The following is a 20,952-nucleotide window of genomic DNA, read 5'->3' on the forward strand; positions in this document are numbered from 1 at the left end:
CGCTATAAATGGAAAATGTGACTTGGTTCTTCCCTCCTCCGCTTTCTTATCTTCAAGTTGCGCACGTGCACTCAGAAAAGTATTTATTAATGTAGGAAGGGAACATAGAAGCGGACAGAAATACCAATAATTACATCCCTGACGGTTAGACCGAACTTGACGAAACTAATTCAACAACGGACAGCCAAACAAACAACAAGTGTATTTTCAAGTAATATTTAAATAGTAATGTAATTGTAAAGTTTTTTATTGGAATAAAATAAGTCTCATCCTACATTAATATAAATTTTTCATTGGCTAAATTAAGTTCATTTGTAAGTAAATCAATATAAATTAATATAATAAAAGCAATTAAATCAAGGTACAAAAGGCTGTATATAAAGTGAGGGCTGATTTAATAGATCAGTCCTCATGGTAATAAACGTGGGGTGCAACATCTAAAACCGGTGTACTCAATATTATACAACTGCTAATAGAAATTTGAAGTTAAAAGTGAGTACTAGGAACAAAAAATCCCCAACCACTTGAACTGTTGTTGGTGTTAATGTCAATCGTGATCTTGATGTCGTCATACCCAAGAAATGGATTCACTTATCTTCCTTTAAGAACTCAGTCACTGAGGAAGATATTATATCTTTTGTCGTTAAACATGCTAATGTTGATAGAGAGCATCTCTTATGTTATAAGTTAATTAAGAAAGATACTGATATTAATAATCTTAAGAGAATTAACTTTAAGTTAGGTGTGTCCCCATCTTTTTTTAATGCCGTTTTCTCCTCTTCAGTGTGGCCTTCTGGCATCAAGTTGTGCCCCTTTAAGTTTTTTCCAAAGGGAGGGGAAAACAGCGCTGCAGATTAGTTGATGCGCCTGTTAACCACGATTCTAAGTTAAGTTATCTACTCATGTTATTGTAATTTAACTATTTTAGAATTCTAATTTGCATCCTAGTTTTTCATTAGTCTGTGACTAAATGAGTTATGCTTCCCGCCCTGACGCGCCACTACACCACACAGCACATCACTCACAAGCAACACTGGCACACTCTCCACACTTGGAGACAGCAGATTTCCCACACACCACTCAAAAGCAACACTGGCACACTCTCCACATCAACCCACCATAACTCTCCACAGCCCAACGAGCAAAAAAGGGCTCGTCCTGAAAGCAGCGGCCCCCTTTTCGATCGCGATTTTCAAGCTACGCACATCGGCGCACGTTTCCGTACACAGTTTTCGTATTTGCTTCATCAGTTTGATATATACGCAGTTTTCATCAGTTTGATATATACGCAGTTTTCATCAGTGTCGGCCAGTGCTCCACGATTATATATACTCAGTTTTCATCAGTGTCGGCCAGTGCTCCACGATTATATATACTCAGTTTTCATCATTTTCGCTCCACGGTTTTATATACATATCTACCTTTTCATCAACTTCGGCGCGCAGCAGCGGAATCAACACATCATCACCACATCGTTTTATAGAAAACCTGTACACTTCCACTGGTACCCGACCAGGGAGTCCACGAGTTCAATACAGCGATCGTACATCATCTATTTTTATATACATTGTCACCTTCACTGGTATCCGACCAGAAGATCCTTATTATAACGTTTTTTATCCTCCAATAAAAGTTGCGATACATTGTGAAGTGAACCAAAAAAAAAGAAAGTATATATTTCGTTCTCAAAGGAGTGGGTACCAAAGTAAGTACTAAAATATATAGTCTGTAAGAATTTAATGTTCATAGACTTTACTAAATAAATAAATAAATAATTTGAAATTAAAAGTAGGGTCAGTTGTCGTTATGCTGCGTAATATTAATCAACCTCGACTTTGCAATGGAACAAGATTGGTTGTGAAGAAACTCATGAATAACATCATCGAGGCTAAAATAATCAAAGGAAAATACAAAGGAGAGGATGTCTTAATCCCACGAATACCTATGATTCCAACGGATTTGCCATTTGATTTTAAAAGGTTGCAATTTCCCGTGCGTCTAGCTTTTGCGATGACCATAAATAAATCGCAAGGCCAATCGTTGCAAGTTTGCAGAATAAACTTAAGAGTTTCCCTGTTTCGCACATGGACAATTATACGTTGCGTGCTCGCGTGTCGGAAAACCAACATCCTTATTTATTTACGCACCGCAAAAACAAAACTAAAAATATTGTCTACCAGAAAGCACTATATTAATTAACTGTATATATGTTCAGCAGTGGACATTTATTGGCCGATATCATGTTATGAATACTCAAGAAATAATAATGAATAATAAAACAATAAGATTAAATAATGAAGGCATCGCTATTGATATACCAGTGGAGGGGAACACTGAAGAGAATGAACATAATTGTTATGCCTGCTATGATAAAGCATATAGACATCAACGCCGTACGAATGTCGATTATACGGCAAAATTCCACAATATAACTGGGACCGAAATTCAAAAATATTGTCGAATTAAAGAATTTAATACAGTAATCTATGCACCAGAGTTTTCGAGGAAAACAACTCTCTGCACTATGTTAAACTACTCCGGATATCGCGCACTGGAGTGCAATAATATATTTAAATGGCCAAATAATACTAATGGATCACTACTGCTTACTTCAAGGCCAGAAAATTTAAAAATGGGTAGAAATAAAATTTGTCTAAAGCCTGACTGTAATACGTTTTATCGCCGCCAGCAATTACGGAAGAATTCTATACCACAGTACAAAATGCGGGAGTATTCAGTCTTTAATAATTTACCACAAAATACCGTCGTAATAAAAAGTAATAGTATGCTGGCTGAACTTTTTATGTAGCCAGCACCAATTTCCCACTTTCATGGAAGAATAACTAAGTATTGAGTGGAAAACCCCTAGCTTACTTATTTTAATCGCCGAAAAGTTACGTGGAAAACCCCTAACTTGCCTAATATTTGGTATGAAAAACACTGATCCCGATTACTCAGAAGCACCTTTCAAAGAATATAAAGAACGATTTAAATTTATAAAAAATAATCTCGAAAATATTGACTACACGGATTTTTATGAATTTTACTCGCATAATGGTATTATTTCTGATGATCATTACTATAATATTATTCGTGCTGGTATCAGTAGACCAAAATTATTCTATAAAAGGACACCAGCAGAAAAATTACACAACACTTTCAATTCATTCGCTGAACATCATTTGAAATCCAACATGGATTTTCAGATTGTACTAAATGAATATGCTTGTGCAACATATGTTGTTGAATATGTCAATAAGCATAATAGAGGGATTAGTAATTTGCAAAGACAAATAATTGACATAATGGACGAGCATTCAGAATTCGACATTGTCAATATCACGAAAAAAATGAGTATTGACATACTTCAGTCTGTTGAAATGCCGGCACAAGAAGCTGCTTGGTATTTATTAAGAGAACCTATGGCTAAGTCATCGGTGGTGACAGTCTACATTCCAACAGTATTTCCTACTGAAAGGTATCTCCTACTGAATGTTATTACAACTAACATCGACGTTTCTGATGGTTTGTGCAATAGTGCTGTTAGGAAATTTGGTACAGCTAGAATTTGATGAAAGTAACACATTTATTGTATTCACAGTTTATGGGAAATTTCATATGTGGCAACTTTGCCCGATATTTGACATTTAAACTGTGAACGCACAATTAGTGTTTTTGTTTCCTGGTAAAGTGGCAACTTTGATCAGCTGACTATTCGCGTTTAGAAAAAATGGAAAGCAACACAGAAATACAGAAGGTAAACGCAATTCGCAATATTTTTAAATATAAATATGAAAATATTCTGCCTATAATTGTTCTATTGCAGGTTGTACATAAGCGTGTTCGAAAGGCTCCCTACAGAAAGTGGACCGACAACGAAAATGAAAGTTTAATCAACTTTTTGAGGGACAACAGGCCACTAGAGAAACCAACGGCCCAACATTATTATAAAAGATTTTTGAACCAAACTGGCAGCGACTTGCATTGGACTCTGGTGCGTTGCAAGGTAAAAAACTTAAGATTGCAGTACACCAAGGCCAAGTCCTGGCAAAATGCAACGGGAAGTGGCACCATGGATAATTGTGACACTACCAAAAGTAGGTTCTACACATCATAAATTTTTAAATGTATATATCCTACAAATACACTTCATTTTTAGACGCGATCGTAAGGATGTGTCCCCGGTACGATGACTTAGAAGACATTTTTGGCTATAGGGAGCTCACTTCAAACTGCCTTGTATTGGATACCGAGGACATTGCATGTACTGGTTCACCAGAAGTTGCCACGTCCTCTGATATAATCGTCGAGGAAATCGTGGCATTACCCGAGCCTCTGGTCACCCCTTCTACGTCAAAGGCTGTCCGAAAGGGTATATATTCGCGTACAGCCCTATCAGACGTTCTCGATGTACACTCCAGCTTATTGGATGCAAAAAAAGACAGAATCGAGAAGGAATTAAGATGAGGGAAAATGAATTAATGCTAAAAGAGCAACAATTGTTGTTTGATAAAGAAAAATTTGAAAAAGAGTTGGTAGAAAAAAAAGCTGACAGGGAAATTCAAGTTATGGAAATTCGAATGAGGGAGAGAATAGCTATGAAAGAATTGGAAACGAAAGAAAGAATTGAAATGGAAAAAATGAAAATAATGCAATAAAAATGTCGCAGGCCTAAGTATTTTCTTCCATATAGAAAATAAATCGCGTTATATGAAGAAAACATGTATAACACCTTCATTAGAAAAATATTAAACATCTTTTATTTCAATAAAATTTAATAGGCTATTGAACTGCATACATTAAAATTAAAAAATAATTAAAAATTAAAAAATAAAACTATACATATATACTACATAAAATTAAATAATTATATCTTTATTGTTTACAAAATGTGATAGAGCTTTTCTTAGGTCGTCGTGTTCATAAATTTCTTGTGGGAAGTCTGTTTCTTCTTGGCTTTCTAAACTAGGATTTTCGTCTAAGTTAAATTGTAGCAGCATGTTGTGAAGGATACAACATGCCAAAATCCATCTACAACAATTTTTATAATTAGTTTCGTTCGTTAATCGGAACCGTAGTTCTTTTAAACTGCAAAATTTTTCTTTTAATTTCCCAAAACAATTTTCTACACGTACTCTATATTTAGAGAAATATTGATTGAATGCATCTCTCATTTCTTTTGACTGCTCAGTACTGTTTTGTCGAAAAGGTGTAATAAGATGTTGGCTTAGCGGATATGCCGAATCGCCAGCAATCCATTTCCGATGACAGAAATAATTTTGTGGGTTTTTACCTATTGCAGATTCGGCAAAAATTTTAGCATCATGCACGTTTCCTCGATATCCTATTGTCGCTTGTCTAATTCTTAGTGAATAGTCACATACTACTTGCATTTTTATGGCATACTGTTTTTTGCGAGAGAAGTATAGTTCGTGATCTTTTGAAGGCGACTCTGCTAATCTGATTTCAGTACCGTCAACATAGCCAATACATCCTGGAAGCTCTTTCATTGTTTTTGTGACAATCTTTCGCCTTTCTTCTCTAGATGGCCAACATAAAAATGTAGATTTTAAATTAATCAATGCGGTAATAACCCGCTCTGTCACTTTGGTAACTGTTCCGCCATCGCCTATTCCGAACAATGTTGCAATCTTTCTAATAGAGGCACTCTCTCCACTTGATCCCAGACGAAAAAGTGTTATCTTTAGTTGAAGATCGATTGGTAATTGTGGAACAAAATTTTTGTTTTGGAAAACAGGGTCTTGCTTGATTAAGGATAATATATAGTTGAACTCAAAGAATTCTATGCGCAACATTTGTCGCATGCGGCCACTATCAAATCTGGGAAGAACATTATTGACCCATTGCGAAGACTTTGGTATACCCAAATGGGTACTTCTCCGATTAGCTATAATAAGCGCTGCATCAATGGCAAATTTTATTATGATATTGTCATCCTCTTCGTCACTGCCTTTAACAAAATTGTAAAAAATAACTTCGGTAGGTAATTTTATGTAATAAGTATATATACATACTAGAATCATTAGCGGTTATGTCCAGTATACATTTGTAGCTGAGTGCGTTCAATATATTTTGCTTTCCATTTAAATGAGACATTTTTATTCAATAATTAAAAATTAATTTGCTATAAAAATATTGCGAATTGCGTTTACCTTCTGTATTTCTGTGTTGCTTTCCATTTTTTCTAAACGCGAATAGTCAGCTGATCAAAGTTGCCACTTTACCAGGAAACAAAAACACGAAGTAAAGTAGAGTAATTTTGCCTAAGACTGTTATTTCGAACTTGTATAGGAAACAACAATAAACAAAGTTACCACGTGGTAAAATGTTTTGAAGTTAACAGATGGCAAAATTAACACATCAGATAATATAGAACTGTGAACACCCTAATTAAGTTAATTATAAGTTATCTGAACCACCCATTGTATAATAGAAATGGATTGTATGTATATGAAGTACCCGGTGACCTGTCTAAAAAGAGCCGGTAACCATTTTGCCAATGAATCATCCGACATTCATTTTTCGCAAGTCAGAAAAACCAATCGCGTTCTTATTAAATTTGCTAGAAATTTAGAGACCGATACAAAAGGCGAAACCATATTCAATATATTGGAAAAGTTTTGCGATGAGAAAGAGATTCATTTGAAAAATATAATTTCAGTTGCTACGGATGGCGCTTCGGCTATGACAGGGTGCCATAAGGGCTTCATAGCGTACTTAAAAAATGATGGAATGTAATGGGATGAATCTGTCTAGATTGTATAATTTATAGCCAGATGCTATACGTTGTCAATATCATTTTAATATTAATACGTGTAATGTGAAATAGGGTTGTCGAAAAAATATCGATACATCGATATATCGATATAATTTTTTCAATATAACAATATTTTTTAGCGATATTTATTGTTTCGATATATCGAGGTATCGATATAATATTACAATTATTGAAAAGGTATAAAAACGATATTTTTATGATCAAAAAATTCTAAATCCTTTTTTATACTAACTGTTTAATCCAAACAAATACTCCTCTGCATTACTCCCACAAATTATGTAAAGTAATAGAAGCGTAATGCAGAGGAATATCAACCGTCCCAACTTCACTCAACAGGCGAAAGAGGAGAAAAAGAAAACATCTTTTCCCGCGTTTTTTATAAAAGGATTGTGGCCACACTGTTCGTCAATTATTCTTAGAAATTCACAGTTTCAGCTGAATACTTTATTCGTAGTTTCTAGAAGCGTCACTTATTGGTTAGAGCACGGTAGAGGAGGTTCAGAGTCTGAATTGATTTAGCAGCTAAATTCTTCACAGTATTGTCGAATCGTCGTGATATATTAACTCTCATGAACTCGACACGAAGTTTCATCGTAGTAACAGCGCATTTTCTTAACACAGCAAATAACTGCACTCCTGAATCTGAACATGAGATGGTGACATTGACAGCACGAAGAATGTATCAGGTAAGTAAAGTATAAAATAAATGCATCAAATAAAAAAAAATAGTTATAAAAAATTTCATAAAGTGGACTAATATTGGTCTTCTTTCCTGTAGGCACACACTGCTGATTATATAAAAGAATGCTTTCAAAATATTACCGACGAGTTTTCAATAGAAAAGGGTTGCATCTTATCAATTACCACTGATGGTGGTGCTAACATGGTTGCTGCAGTGAAGAAATTTTTGGAAGATGGAAAAAGAATTCCTTGCATGGCTCATTTGTTGAATTTAATAGTGGATGGCGCAACAAGAGATAATGCACCAGTTCTTCAAATTGCAAATCGGGTCAAAGCCATTGTATTTCAAACAATCAGTGAATGCAATGGATGATTTGCGAGCAGAACAAAAGGGACAAAAGAAAGAGGGAGAAGAATTAACACTTATACAATCAGTAAGCACCAGGTGGAATTCTTGTCTTGATATGTTGGAAAGATTCAATACATTATCAGCTATTGTGGCTAAGATTTTGGCAACCAGGCGGAACGCACCTGATATGATAACTTCTTCAGAGTTAGATGTCATACGAGTTCTAATAATATTGCTTACCCCATTTAAGCAAGCTACTGAAGAAATTAGCGGCGATCAGTACGCGACTTCAAGTTTGGTGATTCCCATTGCATACTTACTTCAGAGAGGCCTTGAACAAGTAAAACCTTTAACCGAATTTGGTATTGCTGTTCAGAAGAGTTTGCTAAATTTAGTTATTGCAAAACTAGAACCACTAGAGCGACATTTACATCTGGCCAAAGCAACAATTTTAGACCCACGCTTTAAGCGTATTCATTTTAGTTCAGCGCTAGCTGTTTCCACTGCAATAACCGAACTGTCAAAAGAAATACGTTTAGGACATAGGCGTAGAGGACAACTTTCGCCTGAACTCAGAACCACTCGCACTACCATAATTCCAAATTCCGAAAAATCTTCGCTGTCGTTGTGGTCCGGACATGAAAAAATTATGATAGATATTGCTGCAGCTTCAGCAAACTCTTTACTCTCAACTTCAACCAGTGATGGTATGCCTAGCGAACTAAAGCAATATCTAGATCAGCCTATAATACCCAGAAAAGAGAATCCAACAAAATTCTGGTTTGATTGTCGTCATTTTACTCCAGTCCTTTCCGACATAGCTCTAAAGTATTTGATATCGCCTGCGTCCTCGGTTTCCTCGGAGAGAGTGGCATCTGCTGTGAATCTCGCAGTACCCAATAACAGAAGTCGGCTTACAGCCGAGCACGTAAATCAAAGAGTTTTTTTAATGTCTGTATCAGATAAATATTGGTTTGATTAATAAATAATTCACGTTTTAATTGTTGTTCTTGATTTACTAAAAATTATGTCTATTGGTTAGTATTTATCTAGTAAGGTAAGATGATTAAAGTAGATTAGGCCAAATATTTTTGATTTCATATCATACCGATATATCGATATATCGATGTCTTTAAATAAAAATATCAATGTCGATATTGATATATTCAAAAATTACCGATACAATATATATCGATACTTTATTCCATTTCCGACATCCCTAGTGATAAGTTCTAATCACAGTTTTCGCTCGGCCGATTGCGCTTCCAAAATCATTCGGAGTTGTTTCGCAATGTCCAAATTTTCTTGTGCGCGAACGAAATACGAAGCCATCGCAACCGGAGTGTTCGCACCGTTCGTATTGCAAGAGCTCCAGAAAGACTTAAATGACTGCCATTTCTTCACTATATTGACGGACGCCTCTAATCATGGCAGCACAAAAATGTTTCCGATATTAGTTCGCTTCTTTTCGGAAAAGGATGGCGTCAAAGTGAAAATTATAGACTTGGTAGATGCACATGGAGAAAGTTCCGAAATAATTGTAAATTTGCTGAATAGCGCTATGAACAAATTGAACATAAATAAGAAACTAGTTGCGCTTTGTGGAGATAACGCGGCGTGTAATTTTGGCAACGTTAATCGAACCGGCACAAATAATGTGTTCTACAAACTGAAGCAGCTTTATCCTGGATTGATTGGCGTTGGATGTGCAGCGCATATTGTTCACAATGATCTTGATGATAAAGAATTTTCAGGAGATGCAGAAGGGCCAACAGTGGAGTCACACATTGACATTATGTATGGTTCAGAAACTGATGATAGCGATGAATGCGATGCCACTAGTCCCGAACAACCACCATCGAAAAAGTCTAGGCAATATTTATGTAGGAAGAAATAATAGACAGAACATGTGGCAGTATTGTCACTGAACGAATAATATAGTTCAGATGGCAACACTACTAATCAGCTGTTAATCGACGAAGCGTCCATCAGCAGCCATCATTGTTACGGTCAACCATTTTTGTAAAATAGACTAAGATATCATTGTTCAAGCGTAAGTCGTCCAGTTCGGTTGTAAGAAACAAGAGTGAAGTAAATATTGTAAAATGCGGTCGCGCCACCGCCTGAAAATTGAAGTGTAATAAAGTAAATGAAGTTTAAAATAAACGCAGTGTTCATTTGGTTTAAAACGAATCCCACATTTGGGGGCTCGTCCGGGATGGCCCGGAACGTGTTGATGTGTTGTGCGGTGATATAAACAATTTAAAGACTTTTTTTTTGAAATAAACATTTTTGGTGAATTTGACATTTTGTAAGTGGCTGCAGAGACAGCGTGAGTACGTTGGAATGTACCGTTTAACTTTAAAGACATTTTTTTTGAAATAAACATTTTTGGTGAATTGGACATTGTGTAAGTGAAGTTTAAATAAATGAAGTTTAAAATAAACGCAGTGTTCATTTGGTTTAAAACGAATCCCACATTTATTAAAATAAATAAATAAAATAAAACTAAAAAATTATAAAAATGTTTACTTTATTTTTTTAGTAGTTTATGGCCAGAAGTCTGGAGTTATTGGAGAAAATTTATAAATGTAAATAATGACAATGGGGCGTCTGCCCAAACAACTGCCACGGCCCACGCCGAGATGACACCGCCTCACTCAAAGGCGCAAACAACCATGACGACGACACAACCTCCCATTGCCGAGACCAGCGCACGACCAGTCCCGCCTATCACATCGCATGAAGAGGCAACACCAGCGAGCGAAATTCCAGGGTTCCTGGAAGGGCTGATAATGACTCCTGGAAGGGCTGATAATGACACGACAGCACTTCATCAAGCACTCAAGGAGAACACTATTCTTGCCGGCGCTTAGCCCTGCAGAAGTTGGAAGGCGATCGCGTATTGGTGCGATACGGCAAAGAGAGATGCGTGCTACATTTATACGACTAAACACAGAAGGCCGGCGATTAACATTAATTTTACTGTTTTAACCCTTTATAGCATCTTTTTTTTTTATAGTAGGGGGAAGCATTGTCGAGTAAGTAACCTGATAATTCTCGTACCCTCTTTGGCGTATGTTTTTCTGGATTTTCAGCCTTATCGTACAGGCTTGTTATGCAGCTTACAAGGTCTCTCATTGCTTGATTAATATGCCTTTGACCAGACATCATAGTTTCAAGCTCCTTGATTTTTATGCCCAGTTGGCAAAAAATATTACCAGCATCACTGTTCTGCATTTGCTCAGATTCTCCGCATTTGTTTTGTTGCTCGGTGTTTTCACAACATTTTATGGTTCCTGCAGCGGTGGTCTCCTCATTTTTGCCTTTTGGAGGCGTTCTCGAAATCTTTGAATTCCTCCGAAAAGGATTCTCTGGTGTACCTCCCAGACTATTCTCAGAGGCCATATCTTTGCCAGAAAATAGTTGGGAACACCTGTCAATGGGTATGCTCAGTCCTTTGTCCCAAAACCTTATTCGCTTTTTTAGTGGTTGGCAATGCCGTAACCAAAGGCAAAGCGAAGAAGGAGAAACGAAAAAGGAGAACACAGCTGATCGAACAAAACAAAACGGCAGATTAAATTAAGTGCACGTTTTGTTTCGCTGTTATATGGGGAAAGTTAATTTAAGTTTTATTATGCGCAAATTTACCACGAAAAGGGGCAAGTAAGTAAAAAAAAATAAAATTTTTTAATACAAAACAGATTTTACTTATCTATTAGCTAGTTTCACTATCCAAATTGAAAGGTCCAATCTTCCGGTAAGTCGTTACCTAAACTATGGCACTTTCACTAATTATAAGTATGTATATCACGAAATGTTCACGGACTACAAAAAAAAACCCGTCTGCTCACTTCAAACACCAATATGGCTATAGCATCTTGTAACATATCTGTAACAAACCGGTTTTATGCTCACAATTGTTCGTATGAACATAGAAACCATATTTATATTAATGTTACAACACTGGTACAAACCGGTTTGAACACTTATTGTACCACTTGCTGTCCCACGTGTTTTGATCAGCTATTTAAAATGTTGGATTTCAAAGTTGTGCTGATTGTGTCAAGCCTCTATTGTGTAATTTTGCAATAATTCAAAAAAAATATAAAAAGTGTAATTTATCGTTTGTTTTTTTTTTTTTTTTTTTGTGGAGTTCGAAAGGCGAGTTCATTGTTTTGAACTATAATTATTAAACAGCAACAATATTTATATTTTTGCTATGTGCAGGTGTTACGGATTGCCAATGCATTGCCGACACTCTGGTCACACTGTTATACAGTTACAACACTCTAGCCACGCTATAAATGGAAAATGTGGCTTGGTTCTTCCCTTCTTCGTTTTTTCAATCATCAACGCTGTAACTTTTAACAGCGCTGACAAATCGGCTAATGTCATACCGCGTTAGAAGCGTCATTCGAAGACAATTTATACCATGGAACAGTACACTCCAAAAGAACGCCTTAATTTTGGCAAATGGGCCATCGAAATGGCTGAAAACGAACTTGACTTTTGGCGAAAACTCATCATGTCAGACGAGGCACATTTCTCGTTGAATGGAGGCGTAAACAAGCAAAATTGCCGATTTTATGCCACCGAAAATCCTCAATTAATTGAAGAACAGCCTCTTTACGACCAAAAAGTAACAGTTTGGTGCGGTGTTTGCGCGAATATGATCATCGGACCGTATTTTTTCGAAGACGATGATGGAGCCACGACAACAGTCAATGGTGAGCGTTATCGAGCCATGATAACGGATTTTGTGATACCCATTATTCGCGAAAATGACATGGATAACTTCTGGTTTCAACAGGACGGGGCTACATGCCATACAGCTCGATAAGTGCATTCATCTACACATTTTTTGGAATCATATCACAGACAATCGGGCACATCATCCCACGTGCATCATTTTAGTGAATCATCTCATCATATATTTCGTAAGACAATTTTTATAAAAAAACATATTTAATTGTAAACAGTCAAAATCCGTGTACAAAGTGATAAATAAACGTGGGGTGCAACACCCAATCCGGAACCCTCAATATTAAACAGCAGGTAATAATGCTTTGTGACATATCTGCAACATTGTGTTATAACGTGTATTTTTTTAGTATGACTAATATAAAACTGACAGAGGATGAAATCGAAAATATTCTTATGGATTACGAAGAAAGCGTTGATGGACTTGATTTTGATGACGATAGCATTGCAGATCCAGACTTTGACCCCACTGATTTGGATGATTTGTGTTTTGAAAACGTAATAGAAGATGACGAATGTGAAGATAGTTTGCCGATTTTGCCCATGGCCGTCAGTGAAAGTAATGTGCAGAGTGCACCAGGATCATCAGGAAATAGAAAAAAATCTAAAATTAGTGTGCTATGGGAAAAAAACCTATCTTTGAACGAACATCAACTTCGTTTTACAGGGGACGAGATTCTAGATAGCAATATTTTAGACCTAGATTCTCCTGCTCAATTTTTTTTCCAAATATTTCCGAAGGTGCTCAGAAGAGTTCGTCAGTAACATTGAAGGAGTAGATATATCCACTGTGGCGTGGAAGGATAATAAGATTGTCACTCTGGCTTCTAATTTTGTTGGGGAGCAACTCAAATCCAATGTAAAACGCTATGATAAAAAAATAAAAAGTATATACAGATACGCAAATACTTTGTGAGTACAATCGCCACATGGGTGGAGTTGATTTGATCAACAGCATAATGGGCATATATAAAATTTTATTGCGAAGCGTTGGCAAATTCGATTGTTTTACCACTTTTTAGACCTAGCCATGTCTAATGCATGGCTGCTATATAGGAGAGTGCGCAAGGTATATAACATTGAAGGACAACGTTTGTCCTCAGCCGATTTTCGTCAAGAGGTTGCTACAGTGTTATGTAAAATAGAAACAAAGTCCGTTATAAAAAGACGGGGAATTGAGGAAGAAATTCAAGCAAAAAAACATAAGGGACCAACACAATATGTTCCACCGATGCCGATAAGACAGGATCAAAATGGTTATTGGCCAGAATGGGCAGAAAAACTGTTACGATGTAAGCTACCAGGATGCAATGGGGTATCACAAACTGTGTGTATTAAATGTGGATCCATCCACACGTCCCATTTCTAAAGCTGTGTTGATACATTAATTATCATCTAAACTACCATAAAGTGTAAAAATATTCAATTCATTTGTAAACTTATACAATATATTTGTACGCATATTCAATTAACTTGTAAAAATATACGATTCACTGTACGAAGACATTGTAAAATTTGCAAATTACAGTGTGAAGTAATAAAGCTTATCTCGCTCAACAAGAGCGCAAAAGGAAAAGTTTACATTTTAAAATTGGAAGTGATGTTTGAAAGTTTGGCGCAGAAGCAAGATTTGAAAGAAGTAAATTAGTAAAGAAATCAATACATGCGTTTATAAATTATTACTCTAATAAATATGGAGTAGCTTTATGCTACAATAAAAATAATAATTGCTTCAAACTATTTCATACTACTTAAACATAAATTTCAGACACATTAACACAATGTGACATACATATACAGTGTGCGACAAAACTAAAGCACGGAATCAACCTCCTCGGTATTTAAATTAATAAAATCGTAAAGTATGTTATAAATGATTTTATTTTTATTTTTATAACTAGTTCATTCATTCTTCTTTTTGAATTAGTAAGAATTAAACAAATGAACTTATTAAGAAAATATATAAAATTCCATATATGAAAAACTCCAAAAATCTGGTGCGACAAAACTAAAGCACGAAAGGGTTTTATGCTTGAAAAATTTATGTCTTTCAATATTTGGTTGCGTATCCCTTATTTTTCAATACAGGTGCACATCGGCGAGGCATGGGCTCAATTAATTTATTTTATGTGTCGCAGGAAATGCTTTTCCATGCTACCTTTACTTGTATGTATAAAACGGCCTTATTTTTACAATTCTCACGTCTGATTTTTCGATCTACAATTTCCTATTGGTTCTCTATGGGATTGAGATCAGGTGATTGTGCGAGTCGCTTCAAAACCCCAATCCTGTTATCAAAAAAACCACTGTTTTACACAAATAGCAGTATGTTTCTGGTCGTTGTCATGTTGATAACTCCATTTTAAAACCATTTCTTCTGCAACATGCGGCAGCATAATATTCTGAAAAATATTTTTATGCTTACATTTGTCCATTGTACTGTTTATATAATGAATTGGCGCAATTCCATTCTCTGGAAAACAACCCCACACTAGTACATTGTCTCCACCATGTTTCACCGCGCTTGTTTTATAGCGCTGATTTAGGCGTTGTCCCTTCGGTCTGCCTACCAGCTTCAGCCCATCTCAATCTTTGATATTAAACTTCAGTTCGCCAGAAAAAAAGTACAGCTTACCATTTGGTAATCGTTCAGTTTATGTGCATCCTCACAAATTCCAATCGCGCCAGTCTGTTCTTTAAATAAATAATACGGCTTTTTTGCACTAACTTGCTACAGGTAGCATGAAAACCCCCCATGGACAGCTCGACGTTGTATGGAGCTCTGTAATATATTTAACCGTAATTATCTTACAATAGATATTGCCGATATAAAAGGGTAATTTTTTATTGCCCGAATGACTCCCTTATCCTCTCGTTCGGTTGCTTTCCGTGGCCCTCTAGCTCTATGTGCTGTAACCAAAGAGCTTTTTTTGCGAAATCGGCTAAATGTTCGGGAAACAATAGACTGATTTATTCCAAACTCTTTTGCAATAGTCATAACTGATTCTCTTTTCTTAAAATCCTTAACAAATTTTTTTCTAAAATGAACAGAATAGTTATTTCGAGCCATTGATATATCTTTCACTTTAATATACAACCAATCGTATTGAATAACGAACTGAAACTGAATATGCACTAATATTTTTCTATTTAGCTAATAACTACACATATTCAACATTTTTTGATCATTAAAAACCGTTAAACAAACAATTAATGTGCAATTAATATGAATTATTGGCTATGTGCTTTAGTTTTGTCGCACCAGATTTTTGAAGTTCTTCAGATATTTCAATAAGTTAATTTGTTTAATTTTTACTAATTTTAAAAGAAGAATACATGAACTAATAATACAAATCAATAAAACATCATGTAATGCCTATTTTATGATTTTATTCGGTTAAATACCGACAAGGTAGATTCCGTGCTTTAGTTTTGTCGCACACTGTATATTAACCTCACTTAACAGACACTTTGAAGTTTATGTTGAACTATGTACAAACTTCGTTTTTGGATTTGCAGTAATCTAGAACACAATCTCAGGCACAATATGCATTATATATATTGATATATTTATATATATATATGTAGGTATATATATAGTTATGTATATGTAGTAATATTATTTTTTTAATTTTTCACTCAACTGTGTTTACTCATTTTATTATAAGTAAAAATGCTTTGAGAATCGATTGTTTGTTTATACTGGGAATAAGCTGGCACACTTGAGCATCGCTCGTAACTGTGAATTTGATTTATGTCTAGCGTTTTCCCCCTTAAATGGCAGGTAGCAATGAAACGGAACACAATAAAAGTCCAACTTTTTATAACTTGTATTATTGACCTCTGCTGATGATCTACAACTGCATTATTCAAAATTCAAATTCATAGAGCGACTTAAGATCAAAGTCAAGAGAAAACCCTCAGCGTACTCCCAAGGTGATACATTGTTGCACCTAGACCTACAAAAGGCAAAGGTCGCTCTCATCATTTACACCCAATCGCGCAATTCAGCAGCGAGATGTCACTACTAAAAGAATCGAAGCCGATTAATAAAAGGAGCTCACTCTTAATACTAAATCCATTTCTGGATACAAAAGGTGTGCTTCGTGCGAATGGTCGGCTTGCCAACTCAAGCCTGACATATAACGAACGCCGACCCATAATTTTGCCAAAACAATCGCAACTTGCCACATTACTTATCCGTTATATACACGTATTAATGCTACACGCTGAACATCGCTTGATGCAACATATAATCCGCCAAGAGTTCTATATTCCCCGACTTTAGCCTCAAATAAAAAAGTGCATTTTCATGTGTAAGATCTGCACGATGCATAAACACAAAATAAGAACGCAGATTATGGCAGCACTTCCACCGGAACGCTGCAACTTTGCTCCGCATTTCACTACCACAGGCGTCGATTTTGCTGGGCCTTTTCAGATAAAGGCGTCCATGCTAAGGTCTCCCACTCTAATAAAGGGCTACGTGGCTGTCTGTGTCTATTTTACGACAAAAGCAGTGTACCTCGAGCTATGTACTAATTTGACAAAAGAGGCTTTCCTCGCGGCATTCGCACGCTTCGTCGGACGACGCGGTTTTCCGTCAAAACTTATGAGCGACAACGGAAAACCTTTATAGGGGCTCAAAGAGCTACAGAAAAACAGTTTGTTGATTTCATTAAGCAAGTTTCCCCTGAGATCGTACAAAAGTACGCTCACCAAGGCATTAATTGGCAATTTATTCCCCCAAGCGCGCCTCATATGTGTGGTTTATGGGAATCCGCAGTAAAAAGTTTTAAATCCCATTTTAAAAAAGTAGCTAGAAACTACAAATTTAATTACGAGGAATTCACAACATTACTAATTCGCATTGAAGCCGTACTCAATTCAAGGCCACTAACAATGATCTCGCAAGACCCCTCAGATCTTACAGCCCTAACCCCAGGGCACTTTCTCAAAGGAGCACCCATTCTGGCCACACCTGAGCCAGGCGTGGAGTCGCTGTCCTTATTAAATCGATGGGAAAGAATTAAAATTCTCCATCACAATTTCAGTCGCCGATGGAAAGAAGACTATTTAAAAGACCTCCACAAGAGGTATCGATGGAAAACATCAGAAAATGCGCCTAAGCTTGGAGATTGTGTCCTAATTAACGATGATTGTCTCCCTCCGACCGAATGGCGGCTTGGCCGCATAGAAAAGCTTTACTATGGCTCCGACGGTCATATCCGAGTAGTCGATCTCCGTACGCAAACCGGAACGTTAACTAGACCACTTGTAAAACTATGTTTTTTACCAACTACCGATAATAACGAATCGGTGTCAAAACTCGTTAAAACAACCGCCGAAATAAACGATAATCAAACAATATAACTTAATCATTTAAGAGCTCGTCCAAAATTACGGCCCATTCGTGCCACATATTGTGGAACCAACTATGAATGATTAATCTATAAACACTTCCTCTTCTTCCACACAGGGTATTATGGATGCTGAAAGGCCAGTTACACCAACGCCAACTATACGTTCGGCTATCACTGTGCCGCGCACTGGGGCTGTCCCCGTAGCAGCGCCCCGTACAACCACTGTAACCACTGCGGCACGAACTGCCGCCCAACAAACAACGACCGCGGCTTCGCAGCCGCCCCGAACTCGATGCCCGCTTTTTTGCCGCCCACACCGCTTGCAACACTGCCCTATTTTTAAGGGGATGACTCCCAATCAGCGTCAGCAGGTGGCTCAGGCACTGCTTGAATTGTCTGGCTCAAACGCATGTTACACAGGAGTGCGTGTCTGACACCATGTGCCAGCACTGTGAGCGGCCACATCATACGCTACTACACCGTCATCCCAGAGGTGCTGTCGCCCGTTCATCTGCTCCCCGTAGTCGCGATTTAGCCCGACAGGCGCAGTCAAGCCGTGTAGCACAGACCCGTCGAAGAAATGTCCTCGCAGCACCTCGGGCCTGGCGTCCACATAACGACACTTCGATGCGGCGCCAATCATCCAGGCCACAACCTCGCCGCACGACAGGCCTCAGCAACGTGGTCGCCACCTTGCAGCAGCTACAGCGTCTCCTAGGCTAACTATTCGCCTAGGGGAGCCGGGATGGCCAAATGAGCTTCAGCGTACTACACCCGCATACAACCCTACATAGAGCCGCAACATCGACACCCCGCATTCTTCATTTCACCACACAAATTCCACAACATTTCCGCACATAACATCCACAATGTCACCGCTACAGCAGATCTAGCAGCTGACCGGCAGCCACGCCAAAACGCTAAAAAAGAAATAACGGGCGGCGAGCGCGGCCTTTTTTTTTTGGACGTCACCCTCAAGCAAGTAACAACGCGCGCTCGACCTCATTTGTTTCTTCGCTCAACCTCATTTTTTCACCGTTCGACCGCAGTTTTTTCATCGTTCGACCGCAGTTTTTTCATAGCTCGACCTCAGTTTGTTTCATAAAGAAATCGTATCAAAATTGTATTTATCATAAAAAACCAAAAGCCTTGAATTGAAGTTGTGATTTCTGATTTTTCTCAATAAATACTCCCGGTTTATTCCTTCGTTGGAAAACAAGAAAAAAGGTAGTTTTACGGTTTAAGGTATTGAGCTAGTGTGTGACGTGATTACCTTCGAACAAATATTTTCAAAAATAAAGGAATTTTATATTAGGCGAGCTAAAGTGAGAAGGCCAATCATTCCTTCACACAAATATTTTTAAGAAAAAAGGAATTTTATATTAGGCGAGCTAAAGTGAGAAAGCCAATCATTCCGTCGAAACAAATATTTTCAAGAAAACAGGAATTTTATATTAGGCGAGCTAAAGTGAGAAGGCCAATCATTCCTTCGAACAAATATTTTCAAAAATAAAGGAATTTTATATTAGGCGAGCTAAAGTGAGAAGGCCAATCATTCCTTCGAACAAATATTTTCAAAAATAAAGGAATTTTATATTAGGCGAGCTAAAGTGAGAAGGCCAATCATTCCTTCGAACAAATATTTTCAAAAATAAAGGAATTTTATATTAGGCGAGCTAAAGTGAGAAGGCCAATCATTCCTTCGAAACAAATATTTTCAAAAATAAAGGAATTTTATATTAGGCGAGCTAAAGTGAGAAGGCCAATCATTCCTTCGAACAAATATTTTCAAAAATAAAGGAATTTTATATTAGGCGAGCTAAAGTGAGAAGGCCAATCATTCCTTCGAACAAATATTTTCAAAAATAAAGGAATTTTATATTAGGCGAGCTAAAGTGAGAAGGCCAATCATTCCTTCAAACAAATATTTTTAAGAAAAAAGGAATTTTATATTAGGCGAGCTAAAGTGAGAAGGCCAATCATTCCTTCAAACAAATATTTTCAAAAATAAAGGAATTTTATATTAGGCGAGCTAAAGTGAGAAGGCCAATCATTCCTTCAAACAAATATTTTCAAAAATAAAGGAATTTTATATTAGGCGAGCTAAAGTGAGAAGGCCAATCATTCCTTCGAAACAAATATTTTCAAAAATAAAGGAATTTTATATTAGGCGAGCTAAAGTGAGAAGGCCAATCATTCCTTCAAACAAATATTTTCAAAAATAAAGGAATTTTATATTAGGCGAGCTAAAGTGAGAAGGCCAATCATTCCTTCAAACAAATATTTTTAAGAAAAAAGGAATTTTATATTAGGCGAGCTAAAGTGAGAAAGCCAATATATGCTTTTTTAGCTCGAATTAACCTTACTACCCCCTTAAGGGGGGAGCCTGCTTTAGGAGGCTCAAAAAATCGATGTTTTTTTTATTGCTGAAATCTGTTCCTAATATATCTAAGAATATGTCTGTCAATTTTGGATTATTTTCGAAGATACAGCACTAAAAGCAGTCGGGCGCCGAGCAGGTATAGGTCTATAGAGTTCGTGCTCCTCCCTTTATTCGAAATACCCCAAATGTATACCTGGGGGTGCATTATAACGGTACCCATTATATTTATTTCTGTATTTGCTTCTAAGCTGCGGCATCAACAGTCTGTGTTGTTTAGTTTTGCTCAGTTTTACTCAGTTTTGTTTCGAGTCTTGTCGAGTAAACACAGCTACGAGATCATGGCAGGTTATCCTAAAGGTGAAAAATCGACCAGTCAGCGTAGTTCGAATACAAGCAGTAGTGCAAGGAAACTATCTAAAGCGAGTACCGATGACGTCATTGTGCATCCAGGTCACTGTCACAGAATAATTGATTTTCTGACAGTGTTTCTGGCAATTTCGGACTTGACATTGTGCAAAACATGTAAGCGAACCATCACGTTTGCAGAGAGCGGTAATCGAGGGCTGGGATTCAAAATTGTGTTGACATGTTTGTGCGGTCGGCGGGAAATCAA

The 20,952-nt window shown here is 37.0% G+C and overlaps 4 protein-coding genes across 4 annotated transcripts in view; 2 read left to right on the forward strand and 2 right to left on the reverse strand.

Moving 5' to 3' along the window:
- The window catches only part of LOC125778358 (SAFB-like transcription modulator), a 34,896-nt gene extending 14,171 nt beyond the window's left edge, over positions 1-20,725 (reverse strand). Inside the window, exon 1 of the mRNA XM_049455457.1 lies at positions 19,230-20,725. The gene's annotated coding sequence lies outside the window, so the exon portion shown is untranslated. The remainder of the gene's footprint in view (positions 1-19,229) is intronic.
- LOC125778359 (uncharacterized) lies at positions 3,623-4,614 on the forward strand. The gene is made up of 3 exons (XM_049455472.1): positions 3,623-3,757; positions 3,827-4,097; positions 4,160-4,614. Exons 1-3 carry the CDS (start codon positions 3,731-3,733, stop codon positions 4,465-4,467), a joined length of 606 nt encoding a protein of 201 aa, XP_049311429.1. The 5' UTR covers positions 3,623-3,730; the 3' UTR covers positions 4,468-4,614.
- Positions 4,647-7,791, reverse strand: LOC125778349 (uncharacterized). The gene is made up of 2 exons (XM_049455436.1): positions 6,036-7,791; positions 4,647-5,971 (listed from the first exon to the last, which is right to left on the reverse strand). The coding sequence occupies exons 1-2, from the start codon at positions 6,115-6,117 to the stop codon at positions 4,860-4,862; spliced, it is 1,194 nt and encodes a 397-aa protein (XP_049311393.1). The 5' UTR covers positions 6,118-7,791; the 3' UTR covers positions 4,647-4,859.
- LOC115066512 (uncharacterized) lies at positions 6,457-7,853 on the forward strand. Its single transcript, XM_049454560.1, has 3 exons — positions 6,457-6,463; positions 7,337-7,485; positions 7,578-7,853. Exons 1-3 carry the CDS (start codon positions 6,457-6,459, stop codon positions 7,851-7,853), a joined length of 432 nt encoding a protein of 143 aa, XP_049310517.1.
- Positions 20,726-20,952: the final 227 nt, after the last annotated feature.

The sequence above is a fragment of the Bactrocera dorsalis genome, chromosome 1 (genome assembly GCF_023373825.1).
Source record: "Bactrocera dorsalis isolate Fly_Bdor chromosome 1, ASM2337382v1, whole genome shotgun sequence".
Classification (NCBI taxonomy): Eukaryota; Metazoa; Arthropoda; class Insecta; order Diptera; family Tephritidae; genus Bactrocera; species Bactrocera dorsalis.

Bases quoted from the DNA above. Each gene is read 5' to 3' on its own strand.
- LOC125778359 (XM_049455472.1), top strand. From the start codon at position 3,731: ATGGAAAGCAACACAGAAATACAGAAG. The intron at 3,758-3,826 runs GTAAACGCAATT...GTTCTATTGCAG, and splicing joins GCAACACAGAAATACAGAAG to GTTGTACATAAGCGTGTTCG. The intron at 4,098-4,159 runs GTAGGTTCTACA...CTTCATTTTTAG, and splicing joins TAATTGTGACACTACCAAAA to ACGCGATCGTAAGGATGTGT.
- LOC125778349 (XM_049455436.1), bottom strand. From the start codon at position 6,117: ATGTCTCATTTAAATGGAAAGCAAAATATATTGAACGCACTCAGCTAC. The intron at 5,972-6,035 runs GTATGTATATAT...ATTTTGTTAAAG, and splicing joins CATAACCGCTAATGATTCTA to GCAGTGACGAAGAGGATGAC.
- LOC115066512 (XM_049454560.1), top strand. The intron at 7,486-7,577 runs GTAAGTAAAGTA...TCTTTCCTGTAG, and splicing joins CAGCACGAAGAATGTATCAG to GCACACACTGCTGATTATAT.